Source organism: Rana temporaria, chromosome 9 (assembly GCF_905171775.1).
Source record: "Rana temporaria chromosome 9, aRanTem1.1, whole genome shotgun sequence".
Taxonomy (NCBI): Eukaryota; Metazoa; Chordata; class Amphibia; order Anura; family Ranidae; genus Rana; species Rana temporaria.
The window spans coordinates 79,697,463-79,713,220 of record NC_053497.1 but is presented as its reverse complement, the minus strand read 5'-3'; the positions used below and the strand labels follow the sequence as shown (position 1 = coordinate 79,713,220).

The following is a 15,758-nucleotide window of genomic DNA, read 5'->3' as shown; positions in this document are numbered from 1 at the left end:
AATCCCCGTTAACAAAAAGGACACCTGAACAAAAAAAATATAACATTTAAATAAACTGACCAGTTTACTCATTCAGCTCTCATATTAAAAAGATTCCCAACAGATGACTGTAAATCTCTCACAACATGATAATTAAGAAAACAATACCTATTATTTCTACAAAGACATTGTGTCCCTGGTATGTCTATTAATTGCTAACTCGGTGCAAAACCAAAAATTTCTACTTTTCCATTTCCGTCGCCAAGGCTTATGTTTACATATAACTGATAAAATATTATGGAATGCATGCACTCTTCTATAATGCTTTACTGAGTCTTATGGATTGCTACATATATTTTACAGCTAATAGGTTAATTTCCCCTGATTCATCCACACAATAATCATACCTGCCAAGTTAGAAAAAAGGCACAGATCATACAATTTTTTATTTATTTTTTTGCTATGTGAAAAATTACATTATGCTGCACATTTATTAGGTCCCACTAAGATACTGCTGAAAGAGTTAGAAATGATGGAATGACTTAAAGTAAACCTTTCCAAAGAGAACAATGGAAGTTGCCTTTGGAGGCTTATTCTGAAAATGCTAGTTACCCGACTATCATGCTTACCCCCTTTGCTTCAATACTTTGAGTCACTAACACAGAACAAGTCAGACTCCTTTTTCCTCTGACTTTCCTGATCTGCATACTTATCTGGGATTTAGAACAGCCAACCAACTCAAATTTTCAGGTCAGCAACAGCACATACATATTTATTTTAGGAAAGCCTTACTTTAAGGCATACTGTATAATTGGAAAAACAAGCCCGGCTTATGAACTGTCTACTCGCACTGAAATTTGAATTATAGCTGTCAGTTTTCTTTCTTACTAATCAGCTGCCCGAAAAATAGTGCAACTGAACACAATTATACCAACACACAGTTTAGTATTTTTTCATTTATTTTCTCTTTTAAACAAAAAATATTTTTTTCTTAAAGTCAAGTGCAATATGTATTGAAAGCCTCGGAGGTTTTGATAATTAATGCAAATACGTTTCCAATGCCTGACTTTGCCAATTCTAACAAAATAAGGCCAACAGGAACGCTTGTGTCATGCTCCATGTCTTCTTGCCTATTTGTCTTTGGCCTACCAGGCTTCTAGAATGTGAAATATGATGCATCTTTTTTAGACTTTGTTTAGACTGTATAGGGTTGACGGTAGACATGTAAAAGTTATGGTACACCATTGACCACAATTTGCTGGCCATCCACGGCCTCAGGTTTCTCTTTCTTTTGAATGCGGTCTTTGCCCGTGCGAAGTCGGGTGCCCTCGACGGTTGTGTTCTGCAAGCTTTTAGTGTGAACACTTCTCTCGTTATTGCAGTCGATTCGGATCTGAAAATACAGATAGAAATAAGAACCTTGAAATGAACTTTCCTGTGATTACAATGTTTTGTTCCAAAAATGAACTCAAAACTCACTGACCAATTAAATTTGTCTGAACATCTATATCTGCCGCTTTCTTATAGTTCTCTGGCATCCATGTGATAGACTGGACTACAGAATAGATTTTAATACCCAAAGTATTTAAGCGTGTATTGTTTATTGAATTTATTAACATTTCATCTGACCTGGGAAAAGTAATGGGACAGGAGTTTAGTCCTTTTAAATCTCATTGACTGCGAGCTTTAACCAGGTCAGATCTGGCACCTTTAAAAGTTATCATTGGCAGCTTTCTTATGTCCATACAAATTTACTTTTGGGGCTCCTGCACACAGTACTTAAAAAATAAATACACTTTTACAGGCATTTCGGATTTTCATGTTCAGTCTGTAAAAGCACCTTTATATAATCCTTTGTGTTCAAGCATACATAGACGTTACAATTAGAAGAGGAGCTTTAACAGGCTGAAAAAACCCCAAAGAAATGTTCAGGAGAGGAGCCGAGAAGCAGAAAAATGCTAAATGTGTCTAGAGTTTGAGTGCTATTGCATTCCAATGACCAGAATAAAAGAATATTCTGGCCGATAGAATGCATGAACGCTCAAATGCTAGATGCTCCTAAAAGGCATGTGCAATAACATGGCCCTTTTTTAAAGCAGCATTTTCCTGCCAGGAGTGCCAACAGTTGTAAGAGAAAAAATTAGAATACACTGTTACTTTACTGCAAGGCATTCTTTAACCCCTTCATGGGCTCTTTAAATTGGTACTAAACCCAGGACCTTGCAGTCACTATATCTGCTCTCACAGAACATGGTAATGCAATTATTTTAGTATATATAAACTGCTAAAATAACTTCTCCTCAGCAGTATATAGCAGAGTAGTTTTCATTCTACTCTGACTGTCCTATGAGGCTGCAGGACCCCTGACTCTGTCTGGAGAGTGCAGATTGGCCCTGTGCTGTAACCATGCCCGGTTTTGTTTTTTAAAAACCTGCAGAACAAAAATTCTCCTACACCTGACGATTGTGGCAATACCACATGTGTGCATTATTTGTTCTTTGTCCCCATATTAGGGCCAAGAAACTAGTATTTTTTTTTTGGGCTACCTGAACACACCGACACTAAATATAAAACTTTTTTTCTTACCAAAAACAGTGACCTGCTGCTAACACTGAAACCGACTCCAACAATGACACTTACACTAAACACGGTTTTCCCCTCAACAGATATTTTTTTGGACAGTCTTATCTTAGCAGGTGGAAAAGATACATTGCATGAAGAGAAATCTGTTTCTCCTCTTTACAGAATAGAAACAACATAGGGATGAGCTTGAGTAAATGATCACTGTGATAACCAATCACAGCCTATTACAGCGACCATGTGATCGAGAGCTGGTTCTTCTAGTTTCCAATTGTTAGTAGAGGTCCAGAGCTATCCTTGACAGCTTGTTCTCAGTGCCAGGCGCGATTGAGGCATACTTTTAGCACAAACACTGAAACACATATGCGACATCCAGGATTAAAGCACACTTTTTTGACACCACAAAGTATTTATGTCATGTGGTCGTAGAGGGGCTATAGTATATTTAGGTTTGGAAAGACTAACCTGCAACTGATTACATGCTGTCTTTGAAGTTCCGTGAGGCTTTATTATTCTAAAACGCATAACTCTAACATAGGAGATCTTCACATACACCACAGACAAGTGTGAACCAAGAGGTTTGAGTGGCTGTATCATGCATTTCATGTGCAGGGCCTATACAAGTTTTTGACATTCACACTTCTATCTCAATAGACAGATCTTTATTATTAGTTCCTAAAGGATTAAAGGGAACTTTTGGTATACTAGTTCATGGTATATAGCTACACTTTTTGGAACTATGTGTCATTATATATATATATATATATATATATATATACAGCCCTCAAAATTTCCACTCGCCTACTAGCATTTGGCGAGTGGATTTAAGCTGGGGGCGAGTGATGACAGGGCTGCATGACCAATCTCCCTCCAATCTGTGCCTACACTTAGAGTCCCGATGAGATTGGCGGCCTGAAGAGGAAAGGTGCATGCTCGGGAAAAGTAGTCTGGTGAGCCGCGCACAGGCAGAGCAGTACACAGGTGGTCTCCTTACAATCCTCATTAAGCCATGGTACCTAACAGTATGACCTCTCTGAGCCTGCCCCCCTCCCCCGGGCCCCGACCAATGTAGCTGGAGAGCAGAAAGTAATGAGTGAGGTGGAGGATTGCAAAAATTACCACTCCAGTGCAGCGCTCACTGAAAGTTTCCCTGACATGAGAGCGGCAGCCTTCTAGTTTGTGCCGTTTTCTTCTCCTTGTGCTCTATGTAAGTTTAGCCTGAGCACTGTGAACAGACTGGTCTCAATGTGTGCCGTGCGCTGTCAGTGTGCGCTGTGCTATGGTGTCAATGGCTGTGCAGTTGTGTGGATCTCAGCGCTGGATTGTACTCCCTCCCGCTGTGCTGCAGCTCCTCTCCTCTCTGCCAGCCTGAATAAAAGGGGGAAGTGGGGACATGCAAGCGTGGAGCCGCACACACAGGCTCCTGATGATGAGGTGAATGGGAGAGGATGGATGGATGGGAGTTGCAGAGGAGACAGCAAGAGAATGGGGAAGAGACTCAGTTCTAGTGCCCTGTCCCTCTGGTCTGCCCCCAGTGCCCTGTCCCTCTTGTCTGCCCCCAGTGCCCTGTCCCTCTGGTCTGCCCCCAGTGCCCTGTCCCTCTGGTCTGCCCCCAGTGCCCTGTCCCTCTGGTCTGCCCCCAGTGCCCTGTCCCTCTGGTCTGCCCCCAGTGCCCTGTCCCTCTGGTCTGCCCCCAGTCCCTCTGGTCTGCCCCCAGTGCCGTGCCCTGTCCCTCTGATCTGCCCCCAGTGCCCTGTCCCTCTGGTCTGCCCCCAGTGCCCTGTCCCTCTGGTCTGCCTCCAGTGCCCTGTCCCTCTGGTCTGCCTCCAGTGCCCTGTCCCTCTGGTCTGCCCCCAGTGCCCTGTCCCTCTGGTCTGCCCCCAGTGCCCTGTGCCTCTGGTCTGTCCCCAGTGCCGTGCCCTGTACCTCTGATCTGCCCCCAGTGCCGTGCCCTGTCCCTCTGATCTGCCCCCAGTGCCCTGTCCCTCTGGTCTGCCCCCAGTGCCCTGTCCCATTTTGTTAAAGTTGTTGTTGGTAATATTTAATTTTGTAACTTGATTCTGCATAAAACATTGTCATTCCATGAGATAATCTACGAGGGCGTGTTTACGGGTGCAATTAGGCGCAGGGCAGTGTATGAATTAGATGGGGCAACTGGTGGCGAGTAACTCTTGAGGCCTGGCTAGTAGCTCAGGACTTGAAATTTTGAGCCCTGTGTATATATATATATATATATATATATATATATATATATATATATATATATATATATATATATATATATATATATATACACATACTTATATATATATATACATACATATATATATATATATATATATATATATACATACATACATACATACATACATACATATACACACACACACGTGTTTTTAATATTTCTATACGTGTTCCTTGATTATTTTTACTGTCTTGTTTTAATGTTGTGAATTTTTAAATATTTTTTTTTTTAAATGTGGATTGATCATTTTATCTCTAACACACACACAGCCTGTTCCCTGACTAATTGCAATTAGGCCAATCGGTGTGGGGTGGGATGTTACATCAAGACGCTGTTTTGACCAATAGAATCCATGATTGGGGTATTATTAGGCTTCAGTAAAATGGTGGATAGTGAGCTTCCTGAGAATGTGGACAAGCGAAATGTATTGAGGCTGCACGTCCGCCATACGTGACGTAATTTCCGGTAATGTTTTGGTTTTAACATTCGGCCATTTGAAATGCACGCCGGCTCAGACCAAGCAGTGTGCAGGACAATCAAACAGGCTGGTTGTTTCGGTGCTGACTATAGCACCTTTAAATGTAAGTGGTAGATTTATATTTTTAATACTTGTTTTGACTTTTAATAAAACGGTATCACAATATCCTGGATTATTATCTCTCCCTGGGTCTCGGTTATTGATGTTTGAGGAGATCAGCTGGTGGTGGTTTCCCATATACCATTCTTAAGGTGGCTCATTGTGCAAAAAGGGTGGTATCCTATGACACCAAAGGCACATATCATAGATGCTGTTGGTAAGCGTGCATTTTGTACACTTTGCGGTGAAGCACTTATATGAGGAGTATTTGAGGCACCTTTAAGACCAAGAGAACAGTGATTTGAGCTTTGTTCAGCAAGATTTAGGAAAACAAATTTAGACTGTGCAATATGTATTAATAATGCTTATAAAGAACATTTTTTTTTCACCTTTTGATGCACAATAGTATAGTTACTTAAAAGGGGCAGCTTCAAATTTTTCAGCATATTTTTGGTTGGTGCCAGGGCTTACTAATATTTCTCACACTGTTTGAATGGCATCATTAGCGATTTGGTAATGGCTGTTGACCATCACTTATATAAGGAGTATCTGAGGCACCTTAAAGACCAGGAGCATGGGTGATTGGAGATTTGTTCTGAAATAATTTTTTTGGACTGTGCAATATTTATTATTCTTACAAATATTGTATTTTTGCAACTTTGGATTGCTTTTTTATCTTTTGTTAACATGCAATCATCACATATTTACGTTAGCGTCTTGCTTTTAAGAGGTGGTATATTCACTTAATGGTGCAGCTATACAAAAAAAACTAAATTTCTTCCTCAGAATATTGTAATTTCTGGTTGGCGCCAGAGTTTACTAATATTTCTCACACAGATCTTTATTATTGTTTGCAGACACAAATAAAATGGATTTTGGAAATGTACACAGCCAACAAAGTCCTAGTTATCACGCGATATTTAAAGCAACAAAGAGCACAACGGTGACCAACCTGCAGAGAGCCATCTGCTGTCCGTGCTTTAGGATCTCTTGAAGTGCGCTGTCTGTTGTCTGTCCGAGATTGGTCATCATTTGCTAAAAAAAAAAAAAAAAAAAAAAAAAAAAAACATAAAGCAACAATATTATGGGAGTTTGTGCTGCCTGTCACACATCCCCTCTCCCCCTGAGCAGGCAGTCAAAAAGTTAGATAGGTGAGCCTGCTGGGTACCAAGGGTTAAGGGTTTTGCCCTTCCAAACAGAAGATGCTCAATGTGGAATTAGATCAATGTCTAGGATGGGGTTTCCCCATCAAACTAGGTGAGAACTACCGTATTTATCGGCGTATACCGCGCACTTTTTTGCCCTTAAAATCAGGGCAAAATCATGGGTGCGCGATATACGCTGATACTCGCTTCCCGCGCTGTGTTTGAACGCGGCCTCCGACATATACCGAGCACAGTACACTCGGGTACACTCGGCCATGCTCGGCTCCCCTCGCGGTTATGCGAGAGAAGCCGAGGGTGGCTTAGCGTGCCCGAGTGTACTGCGCTCGGTATATGTCGCGTTCTAACACAGCGCGGGAAGCGTCGATCGGCTCAGAGACCAGCGCGGGAGAAGCGAGGAGGACACCACGAAGACCGCAGACGGACGCCGGGCAAGACACCAAAACGGTAATAAAAAATAAATAAAAAATCAGGAATTTCAAGGCCACATTAGGGGTGCACGCTATACCCCGATAAATACGGTACCTCACATGATAAGATTACAGAGTATGGAAAGAGCAATCTGAATGCCCCAAAGAAACTATGGGCTGGAATATGACTTACTGGTGAATACCAGGGCATTGGAAATTCTTCTAGATCTATGTGTGCGAGTCGGTTGAGCAGTCAAATAATTGAAGATGTTTGGTGAGATAGGCAGACATTTGGCGGGGCACCTACACACTGCATGTTTAGGGAAAACAAACTCACAGGGTTGGGGGGGGTGATTAGAGTACAGGTCAATACAACTTTTTCCAGAACTAAGCAAGCAAAGTCAACTGGTGGAAAGGGCAATTGTCTTGAGGAGGTGAGCGTAGAAAGACTTCTCAGGTGGTAAAACAGGCAACCTAGTAATCCTCGACCCCGATATCCAGGATGTTACATCCTGGATATGGGTAGCATGTAACATGTTCTGAAACATTAATCTATCCTGTAAAATAAATACAACTATTTCTGGAAGGTCCCAGGGAGGATATGTGAACAAAAAGTAATAGGATGACTAGCAGCTACCAACATGTTCATGAATAAGAACCACTTAAGGTTGGTTTACAAACACATATCCCCAAAGTCTGAACTAATTTAGGGCACAGTTAAATCCATTATTTAATAAATGGAAAGAATATGGCACCATGTCTCCTCCCAGAACACTGTCCACCAATCAAGGATCAGAAAAGGAGGGAAGTGGTCAGAGAAAAAAAATAATGGTAAGGAGCGGAAAAGATTGACGCCCATGAGAACAGCTTATTAGACTGAACATGTCGATTTTAACGTTTTTTTTTTTTGTTTCCAGTGTTCACTTTTCTGTTTTCCTAAAATCAATACAATGGATGTCTACTGTTTAAATTATCAACATTGACCTCAATTACCTTTGAAGCCACCACGCCCCCTCAGCCCCTGGCCTCGTGCTCCACCACGTCTTCTTCCATCTCCTCTCCGAATGTAGCTATCCCGATCTTCCTCTGCTGGTGCCAAGGACCAATCACTAAGCTCATCTCGGTGGTCAGATTCAGTTTCTGATGCATTTGATGCTTCAGAATTTGTACCTGTTCGAAAATAATTAACCATATATTTCTGAATTGAAAACACAAAGTAGTTAAGATTGGCAAAATAATAGATTCTATAAGAAACCATAACAAAAAAACCGAGCCTACGTTTTTAATATTTCATGCAAAAACTTTTGTTCTTCGGTCCTCACCCAAGTTGAGATTGTAGCACAGAAAACAACTGGTACACACTGCTAAAACTACTAAAGCCTAGTTCCCAAACACTAAAGAATAATCTCAAATGTTTGAAATAGGAGCGGTCTATGTTGCCTTATAACCAACAGACTATCATTCTCCTATAAGAATTTTTGAAAAGTTTTGGGAATTAAAAATTATGATACAACATTTATTTCTAACATGTCCACTTCAAGAAGCCTGAAATGTAAAATTCTAACACAACACTTATTTCTAACACTTCCACTTCAATAAATGCAAAAGTAACTCTGTAGTGTAGTGTAATTGTGCATCATGAGAAATGTAGTTCCAAAACATCTGGGTGCCAAGGTTCACCATCACTGCCCTAGCCCGATGACCCCCCCCCCCCCCCCCCCCCCCCGGGAAACCCAGGGTTTCCACCTTGACTGAATGCTGAAGTCTTCCCCCTATAGCAAACACTGAATCTATTGCTTATTCAATAAGGGCTAGGTCAAACCGGGTTAAAACCCCTTTGAGAAATTGTGCCCCTGTCCCACTCCTGCCGAGGTTAGTGGATGCCTTACTTTCCACTTTGACACGTCATCATGGTATAATATATGCATATAAAAATAAATATGTTATATGCTAATAATATAAAACATGACACACACACATCATAATAATAATACACTGTCTGCACCACGGTGGACCTGTACAGTACCCTGCCAAAAAAAATGCCTTGGTCATTCATCGTACACAGGGCTCCATACACGCAGGGTCCAGTGGCAAAAGGTTGCATTACAGACATTCCCCACGATCATTCATTTTCATCATAGCAGGGCCCGGGTTCCATCCACCTTAGGCCACGTACACACGGTCGGACAAAACCCGATGAGAATGAACCGAAGTTCAGTTTCATCGGACCAAACCGATCGTGTGTATAGGCCATCGGTCTGCTTTCCTTCGGTCCAAAATTTTAAAACATGCTTCAAAACCGAACCGATGGACCACTGCCCGATCGGACCAATACGATGGTTAGTACAGAAAAGCATTGGTTCAAAACCCGCGCATGCTCAGAATCAAGTCGACGCATGCTTGGTAGCATTGAACTTCGTTTTTTCAGCACGTTGTGTGTTTTACGTCACCGCGTTCTGACCCGATCGCATTTTGAACTGGTGGTGTGTACACACATCAGACCATCAGGCCACTTCAGCGGTGAACCGATGAAAATGGTCCGTCGGACCATTCTCATCAGTTTTGTCCGACCGTGTGTACGGGGCCCCTAGGGTCACGGTTGTAGGAATGGTTAAAAAAAAAAAAAAAATCTTCTGATTCCTACTGGAACGGTTTAGGAACCTGGTAGTATTTTGTGCAGAGAGCTGTACATCAGTGACCATTGCCTTTAGACCCCGACTAACAAAATGGAGGTACTTATTGTATAGGAGGAGTTATATAGGGTAGGACTCTGTCCATTTGGTCTGCCAGTGTCCATGCACCTATAGAAGGCGCATTAAAACCAGGTAGTCATGATTTATAATGAAATAAAAAATCTCGTGCCAAAAAAATTATATAACTAAAACAAGAAGGGTGTATATAGAATAGCTGCTCCCCAAACAATTCAAATAAGAATAAATTCAAATAAGAATGGACATGTGAAAGAAAATTGGTAGATAGGGGGCACTGAAATTAATGAATAATCCAATAAGAAGTGGCAGTAAAGTGCCTGTGCAAACAATGCAAAAAATTTGGGAAACCTGTGAAACCTTAAATTAGCAATAAGTAAAATTCCTAATAAGGATATTAATACCTATCATATGTGTACCAAACAACAAGTGAATAAAGTGCATGTGCAATTTGTAAACAAGTGAAATGAGTACATAAACCTTAAATGTAAATCACACAAAAAACCTTGAACATATGTGCGCTATACAATAAATATGTTAAATTAACATATATGTGCACTGAGTACCCCAAAAAAGGGGGGAAATCAGCAAAAAGATGAAAATAAATATAAAAATAAAAACAAAACAAAAAAACACCAAACAATGTTTGTAAATGTGAAAATTTCACAAAAATGTAAACCAGTGAAGAGTCACAAAGAAAAGTCCATAATCATAAATGGTATTTGTCCATAAATTCCTTAATCTTTACTATTTGTGTGGTAAGTTGCAGAGGAGCAGGAATTACACCTTCACCAATCCTATCACCCAAACGTGCATAAAGGATGGCCCCTTACCGCATGGAGTTGACCTTTTTAACTAAAAAAAGATCAAATAAGGCTTTGCTGTCACCCTGGACAGATTGTGGATGGTCTGAGGTTCCTATGGGTCAGCTTAGTAGGACATCATAAAAAATATATAAAAAACAGAGAGATGCCGCCATAGCATATTATCATTTATTAAAATGGTTTAAAACAAAGCAGGTGACTAGTGGAGGCTTACTTTGCAAGTGCCCACATCCCGGCACTGAGGCTTTGGGCTTTGATCAGAAAGGTAACGATCCTGAGGACCTGTTCCGTGGAGAGTGATGTCCGCGCTGGGGTGTTCTACGGCGTGCGTTCCACCTTGCAGAAGCCGAGAACCAGCTGGACAGGAAGCTGTGCGTGGTCTGCGTGTCGCCTCGACGTACGTTTCAGTAATCCGTCATCAGGGGCGCTTCCTGATGACGGATTACTGAAACGTACGTTGAGGCGACACGCAGACCACGCACAGCTTCCTGTCCAGCTGGTTCTCGGCTTCTGCAAGGTGGAACGCACGCCGTAGAACACCCCAGCGCGGACATCACTCTCCACGGAACAGGTCCTCAGGATCGTTACCTTTCTGATCAAAGCCCAAAGCCTCAGTGCCGGGATTTGGGCACTTGCAAAGTAAGCCTCCACTCGTCACCTGCTTTGTTTTAAACCATTTTAATAAATGATAATATGCTATGGCGGCATCTCTCTGTTTTTTATATATTTTTTATGATGTCCTACTAAGCTGACCCATAGGAACCTCAGACCATCCACAATCTGTCCAGGGTGACAGCAAAGCCTTATTTGATCTTTTTTTAGTTAAAAAGGTCAACTCCATGCGGTAAGGGGCCATCCTTTATGCACGTTTGGGTGATAGGATTGGTGAAGGTGTAATTCCTGCTCCTCTGCAACTTACCACACAAATAGTAAAGATTAAGGAATTTATGGACACATACCATTTATGATTATGGACTTTTCTTTGTGACTCTTCACTGGTTTACATTTTTGTGAAATTTTCACATTTACAAACATTGTTTGGTGTTTTTTTGTTTTGTTTTTATTTTTATATTTATTTTCATCTTTTTGCTGATTTCCCCCCTTTTTTGGGGTACTCAGTGCACATATATGTTAATTTAACATATTTATTGTATAGCGCACATATGTTCAAGGTTTTTTGTGTGATTTACATTTAAGGTTTATGTACTCATTTCACTTGTTTACAAATTGCACATGCACTTTATTCACTTGTTGTTTGGTACACATATGATAGGTATTAATATCCTTATTAGGAATTTTACTTATTGCTAATTTAAGGTTTCCCAAATTTTTTGCATTGTTTGCACAGGCACTTTACTGCCACTTCTTATTGGATTATTCATTAATTTCAGCGCCCCCTATCTACCAATTTTCTTTCACAAGTCATGATTTATAACCTGCACTGTGCCCTGTGTATGCGAGTGGTATCACTGATGGACCTCTATGAGTATACATCTTTGCAATGTGGTGAACCGCAGTATCATGGGCACTACCACAACACACGTTAATGCAACAAGGCAACTCAGCACCGATGCACTTGTGTTGCAGAGCACTACCGAGTGTTGCGGACCAGCACGAAAAATGCTGAATGTCTGTTGCTCGGTCTGTCCTAGTTTCTTTTAAAATGGATTGTCTTAACACAACACATCAAGCGTTAACCTCAAAAACAAGAACCTGAGTGTCTAAAAAGGCCCTAAATTGTAGGTGGTACTCTGCTTAGATTTTCAGGGTTTTTTCATGAGTAGCATTCTTTCTTATATCCTGTAAAAATCATTAATAGACTCACTTTATGTTCACAAAAGATTTGTTTTGACTGAATGTTTTAAAGAATCAGAATAAGTGTCTCTTTGGACTAGGTTGTCAAGTTCAAAAGACCCACCTGAGGCATATCCCGTACCCCGCCTGCTGCGCCCTCTGTTGTTGTAGGGACGTCCTCCCCTTCCAATACCACTGCAGTCCTCACTCAGATAACCCTTCTCTTTATCAGGACGATTCTGTGGAGGCCTTGAGCTAGCTCCGATCTGTCGAAGCTGTTCATCAATCTGAATCCGCTCCAAACGAAGTTGGTCTACTTCCTAGCATCATTGAAAACATATTAGATCTTTGTATCCAAGTAAAATAAAGAAAAGACAACATTCAGTGGCATTACTGACCTCATATCTGTGCATGAAATACAATAATTTTAAAAGATCATATAAACCTTTCTTGAAATGCATTCGGATGTAAAGTTATAGAAATTACCTTTAAATAGTTCAGGTGATAGTCCAGTAGAACTGTTGCATTGGTGATACTGTCCTTTGTACCCACAAAAACAAATGGAACCATTCCCTGAAAAAACATTGGCACAATTCACAAAGATATATGATAAATATGTACAGAAAATGGGAATCTTTGTAGCTCCCCTAAAAATGAATTTTTCTGGCTTCACTGACAGACAGAGCACATCATATTCTTGACCGTAAGGTTATAACGCCACCTTCAGAAGGCAGAAAAAAAAAAGAAGGCAGAAAAAAAAAATAGTAAAGCCCCTCTCTGCAGTAGGCAGCTCAGGTCATCACAAAGCAGTACAAGAAAATAACCCAAAAAGAGGGGTGCGTATCTGTGTCCGTCAATAGAATTCGGAGAAAGGGATTTCACGATAACCAAAAAACAACAATTTTGCAAAACTTGGCACCTGATGTCGGAACACCCAGGAGGCACTAATCGCCTTGGTGGAGTTTGCTGTATCGGAGGAAGGAAAGAGCATGACCCTTAATGGCATAAGACTGGACTGTTTGCCTGAAGGTAGGGGAGGCATAAAATAAAGTTGATAATGGTTCCACAGTCACACTAGAGAAGCCATCGCATCCGCCAGGGGATCCCGCATTTTTGCAACGAGTCTCGACCTCTTCCATTGATCCAGCATCTGACGATTGAGGTAGTACTCCTGCCAATTGTTCATGTCTGGATTCTAAATGGCAGAAAGAGCTTGCAAGTGACGTTCTACCCACTGAAGAATGTGTGAGGCCTCCAGCGCCGCTGCCGAACCCAGCTTTATGCCTTGGTGATTTAAATAGGCGATTGCGAAGAAGCTGGGTCGACATTTTGCTCAGAACTTCCCCTCAGCTGGACAGGCTGGTGTCCATCACGACCACTGTTCAATGGAGAGAGATAAACGACTTTCCAGCCCAAAGAGTGAGACTGAAGCCACCAGAGAAGGGAGGCCCTGGTCAAGTGTGCCATGCGGATATGGTTGTCCATGACAGAGGAGACCTATCACCACCTGGACAGGGACATCTTCTGCAGGACCCTTGTGTGGAACTGTGCATATGGAACTGCCTCAAAAAGGTGGACACCACGAGACCTAGAACCTACATGCAAAACGTGTAGAGAAGACCACCTGCAAAGACAGCGGCAACTGATCGGCGGTCCAGGGTTTCCGAAGCTTTTCCAGCGTGAGGAACAACTTGGTCTGTGCATGTTGAAGATTAGTGCCAAATATTCCAGACGTCTGAGTCAGAGAGGACTTCTGGAGGTTTCAATAATGAGCCCAACTTCTGCACAGTGCGCATGGTGGTTGCCAGGCTGTCCATCAGCAGAAAATGAAAATCCACTCACAGGAGGAGGTCATCTAGATAGGCTATCATGGCAATCCCCCAAGGTCTCAGCAATGCCAGGACTGGAGCCAGCACTTTAATGGACACCTGGGGGGGCAGAGGTCAGACCAAAAGGGAGCGCTACAAATTGATAATGTACATCCTGCTCCCCGCCCTATCCAGTGTCTCCAATCCGTTTTCCACCAATCCCCTGCCTGCCCTGTCTTGTCCCCTCCCCACTCTTGCAATACAACTCTAGCTCCATCCTCCCCTTACTAGCTTGAGAAAGGAGTGCGGCAGCCGCGTCATTCGCTGCCTGACCACTCAGAAACGCGTAGCATGCCCGGTGACGTCATCACCCCTCGCCCGCTAGTCCATCCGCGCTTCGAGTGCTACACGAGATCCCTCCATCGCAGCCGGCCCTAACAACAAGGGGTGAGAAGACATCGATCTCCCCTCCCTCCACAGTGTCCCAGCAAGGACCAAGGACCTGACGGACCGGATGACATCCACCTCTTCCTACTTGGATTTTCTTTTACATGCCTACATTTCACCACCAAAATGTGAGTGGTTTTTACCTATGCTTTTAATAAAATTGTGTTAAACTATTGCACCCAGAGGCGCCTCTTCCCTTGTTGTATAATGTACATCCTGGACCACAAAGCACAGGAAGTGCTGGTACCCGATACAGATGGCAATGTGCAAATACACATCCTTGATGTCTATGGAGGCCAGGCAATCCCCCTGATGAAGGGAGGCCCCCCACAGAACGAATGGATTACATCTTAAACCTATTTCACAAAGCAATTCAGGGCCTTGAGGTCCAGTATCGGACAGACACATTCCTCCTTCAGAACCATAAACGGGTTGGCAAAGAAGCCCCCATGCCTTACTGACTCCTGAACCGGGCCATCACACCCTGCAGGACCTGGGCAAGCATCTACTTACTGATCAAGCAGGTGTTTTGGGCAACTCTCCTGAGAAAAATCGGCTCAGTAGCTGCCTATTGCAGAGAGGGTGTTCACTACCAATTAGGACTGCTCAAAAGCAGTTCTAACTTTTTCTGCCTAGTGTCCTACTCCTGAAGGTAGCGCTACACCCCTAGTATCAAGAATGTGAAGTGCTTTGTCTGTCAGTGAACAAAAGAGAAATCATCCTGGCGAATCTACGGTGAAAAACAATGGACATATGTCGTGACAATACCAGTTCTGCTGCAGATTCGGCTGGGTGCAACGTTACAATAATTTTTTCATTCCCAATACAGCAACTAGACCACAAGGCTCAAATTGGTCAGATCACCAGCACAGTGGATGGTCAACAAATAGAAGGAATAGGCTGGTGTCCAAATTTCTCAGCATTCTTTATTATCTTCTTTTTGTAGTTTCTTGTTAAAGTGTTTACCATCTATTAATGTTAGGTTGGCCCTAAATTTGTTCAATAATGTGTCCACCAATAGCTTGAAGTTGATTTCCAGTTTTTAGTGAAGTTTAAAGCGGTTGTAAAACCACTGAAAAAAAAAAAAAAACATGCAGGACAATCTCATAATGGGCTAGTATGCATTGCATACTTGCCCATTATGAAATACTTACCTTAGAACAAAGCCCTCCCAGCGGCTAAAACAAAGCCCTCCCAAAGGCGCCCAGTCACCGCTGAGGGGG

At 42.3% G+C, this 15,758-nt stretch overlaps 1 protein-coding gene across 2 annotated transcripts in view; it reads right to left on the bottom strand.

Moving 5' to 3' along the window:
- Positions 1-394: 394 nt before the first annotated feature.
- FMR1 (FMRP translational regulator 1) overlaps positions 395-15,758 on the bottom strand; it is a 78,280-nt gene continuing 62,916 nt past the window's right edge. For both annotated transcript variants that reach the window (XM_040323794.1, XM_040323792.1), the window contains 5 exons: positions 12,767-12,853; positions 12,405-12,600; positions 7,948-8,124; positions 6,334-6,416; positions 395-1,372 (listed from right to left, as the gene is read on the bottom strand). In XM_040323794.1, the coding sequence (XP_040179728.1) occupies positions 1,211-1,372; positions 6,334-6,416; positions 7,948-8,124; positions 12,405-12,600; positions 12,767-12,853 (705 nt within the window). In that variant the 3' untranslated portion in view covers positions 395-1,210. The remainder of the gene's footprint in view (positions 1,373-6,333; positions 6,417-7,947; positions 8,125-12,404; positions 12,601-12,766; positions 12,854-15,758) is intronic.